This window comes from Hemiscyllium ocellatum, chromosome 35, assembly GCF_020745735.1.
Source record: "Hemiscyllium ocellatum isolate sHemOce1 chromosome 35, sHemOce1.pat.X.cur, whole genome shotgun sequence".
Lineage (NCBI taxonomy): Eukaryota > Metazoa > Chordata > Chondrichthyes > Orectolobiformes > Hemiscylliidae > Hemiscyllium > Hemiscyllium ocellatum.
In genome coordinates, this window is record NC_083435.1 from 25,352,367 (window position 1) to 25,369,692 (window position 17,326).

At 51.5% G+C, this 17,326-nt stretch overlaps 1 protein-coding gene across 5 annotated transcripts in view; it reads left to right on the forward strand.

Annotated features, from left to right (window-relative positions):
• The window catches only part of LOC132832895 (ral guanine nucleotide dissociation stimulator-like), a 219,862-nt gene extending 206,024 nt beyond the window's left edge, over positions 1-13,838 (forward strand). For all 5 annotated transcript variants that reach the window (XM_060851104.1, XM_060851105.1, XM_060851107.1 and 2 more), the window contains 4 exons: positions 3,202-3,364; positions 5,036-5,278; positions 9,730-9,844; positions 11,018-13,838. In XM_060851104.1, the coding sequence (XP_060707087.1) occupies positions 3,202-3,364; positions 5,036-5,278; positions 9,730-9,844; positions 11,018-11,187 (691 nt within the window). In that variant the 3' untranslated portion in view covers positions 11,188-13,838. The remainder of the gene's footprint in view (positions 1-3,201; positions 3,365-5,035; positions 5,279-9,729; positions 9,845-11,017) is intronic.
• The last annotated feature ends 3,488 nt before the right edge of the window (positions 13,839-17,326 follow it).

Genomic DNA, 17,326 nt, shown 5'->3' on the forward strand with positions numbered 1-17,326 from the left:
CCCACCCAAACCCATTACTCAACATTTAACCGTGACTAATGCAGCTCACCTACAGATCCCTGAAGACTATGGGGCAATTTAGCACGGCCAATCCACCCTAACCTGCACATCTTTGCACTGTGGGAGGAAACCCACTCAGACACGGGGAGAATGTGCAAACGCCACACGGGTAGTCACCCAAGGTTGGAATCGAACCTGGGTCCCTGCCACAGTGAGGTAGCAGTGCTAACCACTGAGCTGCCGTGCCACCCCAATCATGTAACCATCCAGGTGTCTCTTAAATGTCGCCCACATGCCTGCTTCCACCATCCTTCTGGCAGTGCATCCCAGGCTATACCACTCTCTGTGTTTAAAATGTCCCTCGCATATCTCCCTTAACTTTTCCCCCTTTCACCTTGACTGAGGTGCCCCTTGTGACTGAAACTTCAGCCCTGGGGGAAAACACCTCTGACTATCCACCCTGTCTACACCTCTCGTAATTTTGTAGACCTCTATCAGGTCTCATGTCAGTCGCTGTCTTTCCAGTGAAAACAATCTTACACGCTCTGCCCTATGTGTGACTCCGGACCCACAGCCATGTGATGTCCTTGCTTAGGGATGAGTGACCCAAGCAGTGATGCTAACAGGAAGTGAACAAATATTAAAAAGTAAAACGTTCTAACGCACATCAACAATAAAGACGGTAGAGATTCCTGTTCAGTCACATGTTGGAAGAAGCTATAGAGACTACCATCACCAGGAAGGTTCCCAGGTCTCAGCAGATACATGGGAAAGTGTATCTGTTGCCAAAACAGCGTGCATGCTGGGAACAGAGTGGTTTGTGTGGATCAGATGGGAGCCATTGTCATGGGATCAAGCCCTGTTCAGGCTGGGGTTGAACTGGGGACCTTCCTCCTCACCCGACGCAACTAGACCCACCGTCAGAAAGCTGCATTATGTGAATGGGGCAAGGGAAAGCTGGGCTATTGGTGCATAAAGTAGTGAGGTTGCTAGGGCAATTCGGGATGGCAGTCTGAAAGCAGGAATGACTTCTCCCAAAGAGTGGTGAATCGGTGCAGTTGATTCCCCGAGACTCCGGGTGGGATGTTGAGTCAATTTTTAATTGGGAATGGGGTTACAGAGAACGGGCAGGATTTTGGAGCTGAGGCCGAGATGAGATCAGCCATATTCTTATCTAATATGTAAGAAGTCTATCATCTCTGGGACATCCTGGTAAATAATTTGCATGCTCTCATCTCCTTTCTAAAGTGTGGTGCGCAGAATGGGACACAGAAACGCACCCAACCCGCTTCGAGAGGCATGTTATTTTCTCTGTGTCATGGAATCCCTACAGTGTGGAAGCAGGCCAATCGGCCCATCAAGTTCACACCAACCGTCCGGAGGGCATCCCACCCAGATCCAATCCTACCCTATCCCCGCGTTTCCTACAGCTAAATCACCTAACCTACACATCCCTGAGTGCTCTGGGCAAATTAACATGGCCAACCCACCCTAAGCTGCACATCTTTAGACTGTGGGAGGAAACCCACACAGACACGGGGAGAATGTGCAAACTCCACACAGACAGCACCCGAGGCTGGAATTGAACCTGGGTCCCTGGCGCTGTGGGACAGCAGTGCTAACCACTGAGCCACCATGCCGTCCTGTAAATTAAGTGTCAATTAATTGCCTTTTTCAGCCATGGGTAGCCGCTCATGTCGTTGGGTGGTCAGTGGTTCCCTCGCTTTCCTCCATTTGAAAGCTTTCAGTCTGTTCAAAAGTGTCGAAATGGGCAGATCAAACCAGTTCCGTACCTCTTGTACTTTTGTGTTCCCACTCCGGGATTGTGGAACATTAGTTCCTGCAGCAATAGGTGAAATCCATAGTTGATGCGAGGGAAGTTCATGGTTTAAGGTGGCTCCGATGTTCTCTCGCCCCACCAACCATTCATGCCCCTTCCCCCCACCACCACAACCATCACCACCACCTCCCCCTCCAGCCACATCCGTGCTCACCTGCTGAGGTGATGGTTCTGAATGCGACGGTTGCCCGAGAGTGAATGCTGACTTAATAATCAAGGTTAAAAGTCACCCAACACCAGGTTACAGTCCCAACAGGTTTATATGGAAGCATTAGTTTTTGGAGCGCTCCTCCTTCATCAGGGGGTTGTGGAGGTTAAGATCAAACTCACGGAATGTATAGATCATCATTCCTGATGGAGGGCTTTTGCCCGAAACGTTGATTTTCCTGCTCCTTGGATGCTGTCTGACCTGCTGTGCTTTTCCAGCACCACTCTAATCTAGACTCTGGTTTCCAGCATCTGCAGTCCATGTTTTTACCTCACGGAATTTATAGCAAAAGGAGTCTCAGTGTCATGGAGATGTGACACATCTTAGATTAAACTGTTCATCTTTTAGAATGGGATTTGCCGGTTTCTGTTCTTCGATATGTAAATCCCACAACTTCCTTTAAGTTACATTCTCAAGACAGCTCAGTAAATGTGAAGTCTGTCTGTGTCCCAATGCTATGTCAGATTGACGACGATGCCGTCTCCTCTACATTGGGGAGACTGGGCACTTCCTAGCAGAGAGCTTTAGGGAACATCTCCGGGACACCCGCACCAATCAACCCCACCTCCCCGTGGCCCAACATTTCAACTCCCCCTCCCACTCAGCCGAGGATATGGAGGTCCTGGGCCTCCTTCACCGCCGCTCCCTCACCACCCGATGCTTGGAGGAAGAACGCCTCATCTTCTGCCTCGGAACACTTCAACCCCAGGGCCTCAATGTGGACTTCATCAGTTTCCTCATTTCCCCTCCTCCCACCTTACCCTTCAGCTCAGCACAGTCCTCATGACTTGTCCTACCAGCCAATGTCCCTTCCCACCTATCCCCTCTACCCTCCCCTCTGACCTATCACCTCCATCCCCACCCCCATTCACCTATTGTACTCTTTGCTACCTTCTCCCCAGCCTCACCCCTCCCTCTCCCATTTATCTCTCCACCCTGGAGGCTTCCTGCCTGTATTCCTGATGAAGGGCTTTTGCCCGAAAGGTCGATTTTCCTGCTCCTTGGATGTTGCCTGACCTGCTGTGCTTTTCCAGCACCACTCCGATCTAGCTTGACAAGCCCTCTGTGTAGTTTTCTCGAAGTTTACACGGATTTGTCCAGTTTTTGAGCAAAGTAAAATGTTTTTAAACGCGGGGTGTCTTTGTCGTTTCAGCCCTCCGTCTGGCCAGAACAGCCCGACTGTTCCGAGCAGCGGGTTGGTACCGTGGGACGTGCCCGGCTCACCCACACCAGACCAGGACAGCCCCGGCGAATTCCCCGGGCTCAAGGAGCACTCGTTCAAACCCATCAACGCGTTGCTGTGCAAGGTCGCCCGGGTAATGATGAACGCCCACCCACCCCCACGCCTGCCCTGACACCCTTTACGAAAGGGGGGCGCGTTGAGAGGGCGTGCTCTCGATCGCTTCAGCATTTGGCAATCCCTTTTGCAGCGCTGCCGAGGGAGAGACTTGGCTCAGGGTTGGCGGGGGGTGGTGGGAGCTCTTCGAAAAGCACAGGGTGGGCTGGATTGAGAAGTCGGGGAGGGGGCTGGTGAAGGGGCGGCGATGAGGGAGAGAGGAACACATCGCAAGGGTTGAGCGGAAGAAGCAAAGTGGGGGGAGCTGAAGTAAAGGTTTCTCGCCCTGGGTGTGGAAAAGCGCTGCCCGGGAGCGAGGTGGCGGTGGTGGGGCGTGCTTTCAATCGAGGAGGGGGCATTTGGGTACGATGGCACGGCAAGAGAAGAGGGAGGTCTCCCTGGCCGGGTCCTGCGCTGTACGGTTGCACGAGGGTGGCTGACCATCGCAGTGCCCTCCATCCTGAGGCCTAGTCTAACGCTGTGAGGACACGACCCCCACAACGGCAGGCTGGGTGTGGTCAACGTCAGATAAGAAACGTTGAGCTGCAGGTGAGGTGGTGGCAATGATCATTTTGAAAATCCATGTTGCCTTCAGGGGAAGGAAGTCTGCCGTCCGTACCTGGTCCCGGCCTACATGTGGTGGTCAGGCCCACTGCAGATGGGTTGACTATAAAATTGCTGAGGGAGCTGCTCCGTTCAAGGATGGGAAGTGCCTTTCGGTTGGTCTTGTCAGCTGTGCCAGCACTACATGCAGAGTGGACGTTTCTAAGTCGTGATTAACTGCTGAAACGATGAACCTGATTGGGATATTTTTGCTGAGCGGGGAATTAATATGGTATTTATCTCTCTCTCTCTCTCTGTTGCTCTCTCTCCTTCCCTCTGTCCCTCCCTCTCTCTGTCTCTGTCTCTCTCACTGTCTCTCTCTCTCTCTCTCTATTGTTCTCTCTCTCTTCTCTCTGTTGGTCTCTCTTGCCTATCTCTCTTTCTCTCCCTCTGTTTTTCTCTATCTCTCTCTCTGTGTTGCTCTCTGTCTCTCTGTTGCTCTCCCTGTCTGTCTGTCTCTCTCTCTCCATCTCTGCCTGTCTGTCTCTCTTTCTTTCGCTCTCTCTCTCTCTCTCTTTTGATCTCTCGATCTCTCTCTCTCTCTCTCTCTCACTGCTTTCGCTGTTGCTCTCTCTGTCTCTGCCTTTCTTTCTCTTCTCTCTGTTGGTCTCTCTGTCTCTGTCTCGCTGTTGCTCTCTGTCTCTCTCTCTCTCTCTATCTATCTCTCTGTTGGTCTCTGTCTCTCTCTCTCTCTCTCTCTCTCTCTCTCTATATCTCTCTTTCATTGTTGCTCTCTCTGTCTCTCTGTTGGTCTCTCTCACTGCTTTCGCTGTTGCTCTCTCTCCGTCTCTGCCTTTCTCTCTCTTCTCTCTGTTGGTCTCTCTGTCTCTCTCTCTTTCTCTCTGTTGCTCTCTCTATCTCGCTGTTGCTCTCTCTATCTCTATGTTGGTCTCTCTCTCTCTCTCTCTCTCTCTCTCTGTGTCTCTCTGTTTTTCTCTCTCTCTCTTTGTATTTCTCTCACTCTCTCATTGTTGCCTTCTCTGTCTCTCTCTGTTGGTCTCTCTCTCTCTGTCTCTCCCTCTCTCTCTGTTTCTCTCTCCTCCCACAGCACACGAAGTTCCCCTCGGTCTCCTCTCTGGACTCAGCTGGCATTGACCCAAGCCCGACCTGCCCCCCTTCGCCCTCCACGTTGTCGCCCACCGCCACCTTTGTCAAAGGGCACAGGCGGTCTGCGTCTTGTGGTGCGACGTATGTGCCGCCATCCTCGCCCATCGGCTCTCCGCAGTCCGACTGTCGGATCATCCGGGTGCGCCTCGACGTCTCCAATGGGAACTTGTACAAGAGCATTTTGGTAGGTGGTGCACTCTGCCCATGAGGACAGTCTCTTGGATGTTTATTCCTGGTACAGGAATGCCGCTGGCAAGGCCAGTGTCTATTGACAATCTCTAATTGTCCTCGAGATTGGTGCTGGTTGTTTCAACCTCTGGAAATCTTAGAAGTTGATCCCAGCGCCACTGAAGGAACAGTGCTATCGTGAAGGTGTGTCATCTGCAGGGCAACTTATAGGTGGTGGTGTTCCCATGGAGCTGTAATTGGTAAGGCAAACGAAGGCAGGACTTAGATATTTAATTAAAAATCACCCCACGCCAGGTTACAGTCCAACAGGTTTATTTGGACGTGCTAGCTTTCAGAGCGCCGCTCCTTCATCAGGTAACTCTGAACAGCGCTCTGAAAGCTACTGCTTCCAAATAAATCTGTTGGACTGTAACCTAGTGTCATGTGATTTTTAACTTTGTGCATCCCAGCCCAACACCAGCATCTCCACATAATATCTATTTAATGGTAAGGTCCTAGGGAGTGTTGCTGAACAACGAGACTTTGGAGTGCAGGTTCATAGCTCCTTGAAAGTAGAGTTGCAGGTAGATAGGATAGTGAAGAAGGCGTTTGGTATGCTTTCCTTTATTGGTCAGAGTATTGACTACAGGAGTTGGGAGGTCATGTTGCAGCTGTACAGGATGTTGATTAGGCCACTTTTGGAATATTGCATGCAATTCTGGTCTCCTTCCTGTCGGAAGGATGTCATGAAACTTGAAAGGGTACAGAGAAGATGTACAAGGATGTGGCCAGGGTTGGAGGGTTTGAGCTACAGGGAGAGGCTGAATAGGCTGGGGCTGTTTTCCCTGGAGTGTCAGGGGCTGAGGGGTGACCTCATGGAGGTTCATAAAATCATGAGGGGCATGGATAGGGGAGGGGTGTCCAAAGCTATAGGTTTAGGGTGAGGGGGGAAGACTTAAAAGGGACCTAAGGGGCAGGTTTTTCACACAGAGGGTGTGCTTGTGTGGAATGAGAGGAAGTGGTGGAGGCTGGTACAATTCCAACATTTAAAAGGCATCTGGATGGGTATATGTATAGGAAGGGTTTAGAGTGATATGGGCCAAGTGCTGGCAAATGGGTCTAGATTAATTTAGGATATTTGGTTGGCATGGACAAGTTGGACTGAAGGGCTGTTTTCGTGCTATACAGCTCTAGGTCTCTCTCTGCTGTCCTTCTTGGTGAAATGAGTGTTGACAAAGGAGCCATGGTGATGCTAGACATCTACGGCCCTTCTCAGGGGTAAAGGTCACTGGTTTGGAAGCTGCTTCAGAAGGAGACTGGGTGTGTTGCCACAGGGCACCTACAGATGGTACGGAGTGGTGCCCCTTTGCGCAGGTGTTGTAGGAATTGAACCTTGCATAGGGTGATGATCAAGCAGGCATCTTTCTCATGCCTCCTGAGTATTTGAGGAGAATTCCTGGAGCACTCAGAACATTGGGATTCCTTGATCCTTGAATGGGCCTTAATAATAGCTCACCTGCCACTTCACAGAGTCTGAGACAAAAAAAAGTCCCAGCCTATCCAGCCTTTTCTTTATAACTCAAACCGTCCATACCCGGGCAACGTCCTGGTAAATCTCTACAGAGCCCTCTCTAGTTCGTATAACAGGGAGACCAGAACTGGGGGCAGTGTTCCAAAAGCAGCCTCACCAATGTCTGGTACAGCCTCAACCTGACTTCCCAACTCCTATACTCAAAGGTCTGAGCATTGAAGGCAAGTGTGCTCAATGCCTGCCTACATGTGATGCAAACTTCAAAGAATTATGTACCTGACCCTCTAAGTCCCTCTGTTCTACAACGCTACCCAAGGCACTACCACTAAGTGTAGAAGCCCTGTCCCTCTCTCCTCAATGTTACAAAGTTTTGGTTCTTCTCTGCCTGTGGTCATTAGCTGAAATGTAGTGAACTTGTAGCGGGCGGCACGGTGGCACAGTGGTTAGCACTGCTGCCTCACAGCGCCTGAGACCCAGGTTCAATTCCCGACTCAGGCGACTGACAGTGTGGAGTTTGCACATTCTCCCCGTGTCTGCGTGGGTTTCCTCCGGGTGCTCCGGTTTCCTCCCACAGTCCAAAGATGTGCGACTCAGGTGAGTTGGCCATGCTAAATTGCCCGTAGTGTTAGGTAAGGGGTAAATGTAGGGGTATGGGTGGGTTGCGCTTTGGCTGGTCGGTGTGGACTTGTTGGGCCGTAGGGCCTGTTTCCACACTGTAAGTAATCTAATCTGTAAGTCTAATCTAATCTAAAAACGTGAGTACTCCTACCTCATCTGGGTAATGTCCATTTGAATCTCCCACAAAACAGTGAAGCTTCCCAGGAGGTGCAACTGAAAAATCAGGAGATGAAGGTTTCTTCACTGACTCAATCTCAGTGCCTTTTGATATAGTGTTAAATGAGTGCCCCTCAAAACCGTCACGACCAAACTGGGCTGGAGCTACCCAAGCCGATTCCTCAGCTCCCCACACCTCTGGCACGTCCTTCCCTCCAAGGCAAGTTCTGAGTTGAATGCAGCTGCAAGTGTAAATGAGCGATCGATTTTCAACAACGGGTGAAAATGGCTTCCTATTAAACAATCACGGCCCATTTCCCTTGGTTAGACTTAAATATAAGTGATTGAGATGAGAATATAAAAGGCATGGTTAGGACGTTTGCAGATAACACCAAGACTGGTTGTGTATTGGACAGTGAAGAAGGTTATGCCAGATTATGAAGAGAACATGATCATTTGGGTCAATGGAGTAGCAGATGGAGTTGAATTTGGATAAATGTGAGGTATTGCATTTTTGTTAAAACAAGCAGGGGCAGGATTTATACAATTAATGATCGGGCCTTGGGTGGTGTTGTAGAACTGAGAGACCCAGGGATTCAAGACATAACTCTTTGAGGCTTGGATGTAGACAGGTGGTTAAGAAGGTGTTTAGCTTGCCTTCACTGCTCAGACCTGTGAGTACAGGAGTTGGGACGTCATGTTGAGGCTGTATAGGATGTTGGTGAGGTCCCTTCTGGAGTACTGTGTCCAGTTCTGGTCGCCCTGTTATGGATAGGATATTATTAAGCTGGAGAAGGTTCAGCAGACATTTACCAAAGTGTTGCTGGGTATAGAAGGGCTGAGTTATAAGAGACTGGAGCTTAGGAGGTTGACGGTGACCTTACAGAGGTTTATAAAATCACGAGGGGTATAGATAGAGTTAATGGCAGGTACCTTTTCCCTCGATTGGGGAGTTCAAGACTCGGGTATTTTTTAAGGTGAGATGAGAAAGGTTTTAAAAAGACACAGGGCAACTTTTTTACGCTGAGAGTGATTTGTGTGTAGAATGATCTTCCAGAGGAAGTGGTGGACGTGGGTTCAGATACAATGTTTAAAAGGCACTTAGGTAATACATGGATAGGAAATGTTTGAGGGGGATATGGGCCAGGAGCAGGCAGGTGGGACGAAATTAGTTTGGGATTATGCTCGGCATGGATTGGTTGGATTGAAGAGTCTGTTTCCGTGCTGGATGACTCTACGGATCTATGAATCCGTGAATCCATGAAAGCTTGAGTGCTGCACATTCCAAGTTTAAATTTCACAAAGTCGGCCAAATTAAAGACCTCCACCACCACTGCCCTCTACCTTCCTCCAGCATCAACTGCACCCTGCATGGAATCATTATTACCGTATATACTCGTGTAAAGTTTGAGCTCATGTAAAAGTCAACCCACTGCTTGTAACGCAAAAAAACCCCAAATTTTTCAAATATCTCATGTATAGGTCGACCCTCTCTTCCTGGCCATATGGGAATTTCCTATTCCTTGGATGCTGCCTGACCTGCTGTGCTTTAACCAGCAACGCATTTTCAACTTTCATATGGGTAGACCAACATGCACTGCACGGTATTGGTAACTGGGAAACAGTGCAACATTACTGTTCTACTGGAGCACAGATAATGGAAACAGTTATTTTGAAGATAAATATTTCAATATGGCCATAATTCTTTTTCCTTTTGTTTTATGTAGAGATCTGGCTCTTGTTTGTCCACTTTTTGACTCATACAAGGCATGAATTTCATCCCCTCGAAAACAATACCTCATGTATTAGTCGACCCCCTAATTTCAACTTTTTTAAAAAACTCCTCTCCAAAATCCAACCTATACACGGGTATATACAAAGAACAAAGATCCTTTACAGCCCAGGAACAGGCCCTTCGGCCCTCCAAGCCTGAGCTGATCCAAGTCCATTGTATCGCCCAATTCCTAACTATCTGCTCCCCACCTCCTCATGCATCCGTCCAGACACACCTTACATGAATCTACCATGCCTGCCTCTGCTACTTTTGCTGCCAACGCATTCCAGGCACCTACCACCCTCTGTGTAAAGTTGCTGTGACCAAACTGAGCAGGAGACGTCCACAAGCTGCGGATAATGGAATGGCCTGTGTTTGCTTCCCACAGGTCTCCAGTCAGGACAAGTCCCCAGCGGTGGTTGCAAAGGCGCTGGAGAAACACAACCAGGATTCCAATGCAGCTCCGTCTTACGAACTGGTGCAGCTCATCTCTGAGGACAAAGGTGAGGGCTCTTGGAGCGGGCTTCACTGGTTGGGGCATTTCCCCCACCCCAACAAGGTGGAGAATGTGGGGTTGGGGCTCTGTTCAAGGGAGGGAGTGTTGGGAGAGGGGGGCTCGTCCAGGATCGAGGTGAGCAGAGATTTCTCCACTCAAAGCCTTTAGCAGCTACCGGCGAGCTGATGGCCTCGTGGCTGCTGTCGCTAGACTATTAACCGGAGACCCCTGTAACGTTCAGAAGAGCTGGGTTTGTAATCCTGCCACGGCAGGTGTCGGAATTTGAAACCCGTGGAAAATCTGGAAGCGTGTCTAATGCTGACCAGGAAGACCGTTGTCAAGGGCAGAAGCCCAACTGGCTCACCAATGACCTCGAGGGAGGAGATCTGCCATCCTTACCAGATCTGGCCTACACGTGACTCCAGACCCCACAGCAACGTGGCTGAGATTGAGTATAGGAGTTGGGAGGTCATGTTCCGAGACATTTGCCAATTGGATTAGTGCACACCAGTCCACGCCTTAGGCAATTGCATGTTTGTGAATGTGAGAAATCTTTCCATCCGCCTACTTTCCAGTGAGCTATTCCAGTTTACAGCACCGTGTGTGTGTATCATGGAACCCTACTGCAGGTCACTCAACCCATCAAGTCCATACTGACCCTCCGAAGAGTGTCCTTCCCCTCTATCCTGTAACCCTACATTTCCCATGGCTAATCCACCTAGCCTGCAAATCCCTGGACACTGTGGGCAACTTAGCACGGCCCATCGACCTAATGTACATATTGTGGGACAATATTTTGGGTGTGAAATGCAGAGTCTGGAAATGTGGCAGAGGACAGGCTCAATTGAGGCCTTCAAGATGGGCCATTGGGTGGTTATTCAGACAGGAATGACATGCAGGGATCTGTTTAGGAGGTGGGGGTGCGGGGGGGGAGGATGGTGCTAGATAGTAGAGGGGTGACAGGCTGAATGGCCTCGCCATCTTAAAATCTGCAGTTAGGGTAGGAAGGGTTTGGAGGGATATGGACCGAGTGCTGGCAAATGGGGCTAGACTAGTTTAGGATATAGGGACGGGATGGGCTGAAGGGTCTGTTTCCGTGCTGTAGATCTCTGTGAGGAATTGCTCGCCCTGAACCGTGTGCCCCCTTTTTTTTTGTTCTTCCCTTGCCCTCTGTCCGCAGAGTTCACCATCCCGCACAACGCCAACGTCTTCTACGCCATGAGCTCCACCAGCATCGACTTCATCCTGCGGAGGCGGGGCCACGCGTCGCCCAGGCTGAGGGCGGAGCACGGCTCGCCCTTCCCCAAGATCAAGTCCAAGGGGAAGAAGATCGCCAGGGCCTTGTTTTAGAGGCTAGCCCTTAACCGCCAGAGGGCAGGGGAAATGCGGACCTCTGACCCACGGAAGGAGGAGGCTGCAGGGCGGCCGTGAACCGACAAAGCGGGTCGCGGCTGAGGGCAGGGGAGCCTACACCTCCGCCCTCCCCACCCCCGGCCCTGCCCGCAACGTTAAACAGGATGGCAGTACGGAACATGACGGTCTTGCGGTGGGGGGGCTCTGAAAATAAAAGTCTCACTTTGTTTTCGGCGGTGGGGGGGCGGGCGGGGGCAGCCCGTTTGCTCTAAGCGCCGGGGAAACGTCGCGGTCAGGTCTGTGGTGAACGGCGGTGGCCTCTGCCACCCGCGCGGGTCATAGTCCAGTCCCACTCCCCAACCCCACACCCCACCCCTCCCATAACCCCCGCCTCACCTTCCACCACTGCCCTGGAACTGGGCGGTGAGCATACACACACACACACACACGGGAAAGGGGTGAGGGAAGGGTCTGTCTAGCGATGGCGATGGGACGGGAGAAGGTGCCCGCTTTCCACAATCCCGGTTCCACCGCCTCCCCCCACTACCCTCCCTGTGACCACAGAACACGCCCGACTCTGCCATCTGAGTTGCGCCCCCCCCCCTCACCAATACCCACTGCAGTTGCCCAGTTACCGCTGGGTCGGTGCCCTTTTCTGGGAAGGGCTGGCTTTGGTGGCTCAACTTGGCAGTACGGGAGGCGATGTTGACAGAGCCATCGACCGGAAGAGGGGTTGTTTTTTTTTCGTTGGGTGGTGTCTGCGTTGTTGTCCAATCTCCCCTTCCCCAGCCCCCACCCCCCCGCCAACCCTCCCCCCCCCCCCCCACCCCCGGGGATGGGGCGTGGGGGGCCCTGCCTCAGCAATCTGACCAGATGAATGTTCCAGAACCGGGGCGGTCTGCTCCCCGCCCACCGCAGCGGCCGACAGACAGGTACCTTCCTCACCCTCACCCTCCGTCCCCTTTCACACGCGCAGAAGCCGAAACGAGGTGGTTCGGCCCGTCGGGGTGAATACTGGACCAGAAGCCAAAGCAGCAATGGAAGTGCCTTCCCTTTCACCTCAATCTGCTGTGGTTCTTCACCAGCTCAAACACTGCTGCTGGCTTCCCCCTTTCTCTCCCTCTCTTCTCCTTCCACCTTTCTCTCTCTCTGTCTTTCTGTCTCTCTCAGAATGTCACACTGTCACTCTCTCACCCTCCCTCTCTCTCACTCACTCACTCTCTTCCTCATTCTCTGTCACTCTCTTTTTCTCTCTCTCATTTTCTCTCACTCATTCATTCTCTTCTTCTGTCTGTCTGTCTGTCTGTCTGTCTCTCTCTCTCTCACTATCTTTCTCTCTCTCTCTCCCTCTCTCTCTTTTCGACCAGGTTAACTCGATGGGAAGCAATGTGACGATTTAATGGGGGATTGGGTCCTTCCTTCCCCAGGCCACCCCCTCCTCCTCCCCCTGTCAACGTGCTTCGAGGGTGACCGTAGATGAGCACTACACTCGACTCGAGGCCTTCTGCCTCTTTGTGTAACACTAATAAGGGCGATACCGTCCGCGGGATTGGCCAAGCTTTGATGCCATTTCCCACCAGCGTTGGCAGCGACTGACAAATTCCTCTTCTCCGTGGCATCCATATGGATAGTGACCGGCTTCTGCTTTCTTAACTCCCTTCCCCCAGGCCGATCCCTCTGCTCCCCCCAACCTCTCAGTGAAAGGAATCCCCTCCCCCACCCCACATTGGGCCCAGACCATGCCTTGACACCATGGGATGACGGGGGCGATGGCGGGGGGGGAGGGTGCCAAGTGGGTGATCATCACCGGCCTCGTTCTCGCCTCTGCGGTGTTTCGGCGTGAACCCCAACTGGCCACCTCCCCATCGGAGGACCCCAAAGTGCCCGTCCTGCCTGTTCGCCCGCTCCCTGGCGACCGTGATTCGCTGCCCCCTTGGGGGTGGGTTGGGGGGTGGGCGGGCAGTGGGATGGCCGGACCCCGCGGGGCTGCCCACCCTCCGCCCACGAGTTGCGAATACCCCTGAGAAGGAACGAACCTCCCGCTGTCGTGGGACGGTGGGAGGAGGTGGAGTGGAGCAGCAATGATGACGCACCCTGGTCAAGGTCAGGGGAGGGGGTGGGGTGGGGGGGTTGGATTCCGTGCCCCCCCTTTGCGCTGGGCGGCGGACGGGAGCATGAAACTGCGTCGTTGCACCCGAGCCAGTGGGATTCCCGTCCGAGGAAAAATGGTAGGCCCGTGACCCGCCTGCAAATTCATCGCCCGATAGGGACGCTTTCCTGTCTGACCGTACATTCCTTTCCACCGGGACATGTATTTATGTCATTTATTTTTAAAAATAACTCTCAGTGAGCCAGCTTTCGGAGGTTGGTGACCACTTTGACGTTACCGATTTGTACTCTGAATCGACAATTGCGGGGGTCACGCGATGGCCACAGAGCCTGGTGAAAAGGGAGCAGCCCCTTATATCAAGGATTTACAGGCCGTCCCTGATTTGGGGTGGAGCAGGGCAGCTGAGAACACGCCAGTCATTTTTTTTTAAATTTCAAAAATATATTTTATCTGTAAAAAATATTTTTATGTATGTATACATAGTTACAAGCGCAGTTCGGTTCTGTACAGTAGCCTAACAATGAAACAAACAAAAGCATTGGCGTTTGACTCTATCCAAACAACCTAAAGGCATCTCTGACACACACAAGACACAGGGGGAGGCAATGGATGAGTGGTGTTATCGCTGGACCGTTAAGCCAGAGACCCAGGTAATGTTCCGGGTACCCCGGTTCGGATCCTGCTGCGGCAGATGGTGGAATTTGATTCTGGAGGAGCAAGAGCTAGGGGGTCTAAGGATGACCCTCGTCCGTTGCTGGAAAAGCCCATCTGGGGCGCTAATGTTTTTCAGGGAAGGAAGCTGGAATCCTTACCTGGTCTGGGAGGAAAAGCTGAGGTCTGGAGATCAGAGCTGAAAATGTATTGCTGGTTAAAGCGCAGCAGGTCAGGCAGCATCCAAGGAACAGGAAATTCGACGTTTTGGGCATAAGCCCTTCATTCCTTGGATGCTGCCTGACCTGCAGCGCTTTAACCAGCAGCACACTTTCAGCTCCTTACCTTGTCTGGCCTAAATGTGACTCCAAACCCACAGCGATTGTCGTTGACTCATAAAATCCCTACAGTGTGGAAACAGGCCCTTTGGCCCAGCAAGTCCACACTGACCCTCCGAAGAGTAACCTACCCAGACCCATTGCTCTGCATTTACCTCTGAATAATACACCTAACACTACGGGCAATTTTCCACTGCCAATCCACCCTGACCTGCACATCATTAGTTTGTGGGAGGACACCCACGCAGACACAAGGGAGCATGTGCAAACTCCACCCAGACCATTCACCCGAGGCTGGAATCGAGCCCGTGTCCCTGGCGCTGTGAGGCAGTAGTGTTAACCACTGAGCCACCATGCCAACTCTTGAGCTGCCTTCTGGGTAATTAGGAATGGGCAATAAATGCTGGCCTGGCCTGTGACTGCCTTATCCTTGAATGGATAATAAAGACAAAGTCTGTAAGGGTGAATGTAATGGGCATGGGAGACTCAGTGGGGTGGCTGGACTGTTTGAGTGGGCAAAATATATCCAGCGTGTTCCTGTAACCCTGGAGACAGCTGCATTGGCTGAACTCCTGCCCCCTCCCCCACCCCAGAATAGCTGGGCAAGACAGGTTTAGCTTTTAATAGTCCCAGCTCATGATTGCCATCACTGAAACAAGACCATTTCAGTCACAGATTGAAATAGCTGTCGTCGGGGGAGGGAAAGCTACATAAGGCACAGGTCAGACCGCAACTGAAATCATGTAGGCGGTTTTCAGGCCCCGCTTCCAGGATAATAATCATCTGGCCTTGATGACAAGGCAAGAGAAACTTCACACAGCTGTTCAGCACAAAAACAGGCCCTTCGGCCCAACCCATCCATGCCGACCACATGTCACGGAGCTGTACAGCAGAAAAACAGGCCCTTTGGCCCAACTCGTCCATGCTGACCACATGTCACAGAGCTGTACAGCAGAAAAACAGGCCCTTTGGCCCAACTCGTCCATGCTGACCACATGTCACAGAGCTGTACAGCCCAAAAACAGACCCTTCGGCCCAACTCGTCCATGTTGACCACATGTCACAGAGCTGTACAGCACGGAAACAGACCCTTCGGCCCAGCTCATCCATGCTGACCAGTTGTCCTAACCCAATCCAGTCCCATTGGCTGTGAAGCTGGGAAGAGTATGTGAAGCTGGGGGAGGGTATGTGAAGCTGGGGGAGAGTATGTGAAGCTGGGGGAGAGTATGTGAAGCTGGGGGAGGGTATGTGAAGCTGGGGGAGAGTATGTGAAGCTGGGAAGAGTATGTGAAGCTGGGGGAGGGTATGTGAAGCTGGGGGAGAGTATGTGAAGCTGGGGGAGAGTATGTGAAGCTGGGGGAGGGTATGTGAAGCTGGGGGAGGGTATGTGAAGCTGGGAAGAGTATGTGAAGCTGGGGGAAGGGGATGAAGTCAAAGGGCAGAGGGAGGTTGGTGGTGGTGTGTGAAATCTAAAGGGTTCCAGATTCAAATTATTCTTGTCGGTAAAGTGTTGTGCCAACTCCATGCCTTTGTTACCATGCCAACGGTTTGCTTTCCATAAGCCTGAGGTTCTCAAACTCTGCTTCTCTGTGTCTTTACTTGCATCGTTTTCCCCATCACTTCTCTGCTCACTGACTTCCTTTGGCGCCCAGTCAACCAGTGACTTGATTTAAAATAAACTCACGCTCGCATTCGAACCCCTCCATGACCCGTCCCCTCCCAATCTCTGTAACCTCCTCCAACCCCACACTCTCCAAAGGTGTCTGTGTTGCTCTCATTCTGGTCTCGTGCGCACGCCTAATTATAATTTCTCATGACTGGGCCTTCAGTTGAGCCTCCCGAAACCTCTCCGCTTTATTTCCCTCCTTTCAGGTGTTCCTTACAGCTAACCCAAAAGAAAAATAGAACAGGATTAGGCCATTCAGTCCATCTAACCCACTTCGCCATTCAATAAGATCTGGTATTCCTCAAATCCCCTTTCCTACCTTCTCCCTGTAACCTCTGATTCCCCTCCTGATCAAGAATCCGAGCCTTAAATATACACAAGGACTCTGCCCCCACAGCTCTCTCAACCATCTGACGGAAGAAATTCCTCCTCATCTCAGTCTAAAGTTGGTGCCCCAATATTCTGAGTCTGGTCCTAGACTCTCCCATGAGGGAAACATCCTCTCAGCTTTGACTCTGTCAAGCCCCTAATGAATCCCGTGCGTTTCAATGAGATCATCTCTCATTGTTCTAAACTCCAGTGAATACAGTCCCAACTGACGTAACCTTTGCTCATAGGACATCCACTCCATACCTGGGATCATCCGAGTGTGAACTGCCTTCCGTGAAATAATATCATTTCCATAAATAAAGGGGCCAACCCATAGTGTTCAGGGATGTGTAGGTTAGGTGCATTAGTCAGATTCTGGATCAGTGGTGCTGGAAGAGCACAACAGTTCAGGCAGCATCCAACGAGCAGCGAAAGCGAAAGCCCTTCACCAGGAACCTAGGTGCATTAGTCAGAAGAGTAATAGGATAGGGGAATGAGTCTGGGTGGGTTACTCTTGGGAGGGTCGGTGTGGACTTGTCAGGCCTGTTTCTGCACTGCAGGGGAATTCTATGATCAATGACAACTGCTCACAATACTCTAAATGTGGTCTTACCAGCACCTTGGACCATGCCTTCTACTGCTTTAAGGGGGGGATACCTGACCAGGGTCCTGGATTCCATGGTCTGGCTCGATTTGTAACGACACAAGTGGCTGACTGCTCACCGGTGCTCGGGCCAAGTATTTGTATCTTACAAAGGAGCAAAGTGAATTCTTTGCAGACTCTAGCTCTGTATATTGAGCCCTCTTCATTGGACAAATGACTGACGTAACACGATAGTTCCGTTCTCGTGCTGTCTCGCATTGTAAGAAAATGGCGCCGTTTAAACGCATGCATTGGCGTCACAGCCAACACAGGGAAGGAGCGTTCACTTTCTGCAAATCGCGGTCGAAATTCTTCCATCGCATTAAAGCCGAAGTCAGCCACCTGAGACAGGAATTGAA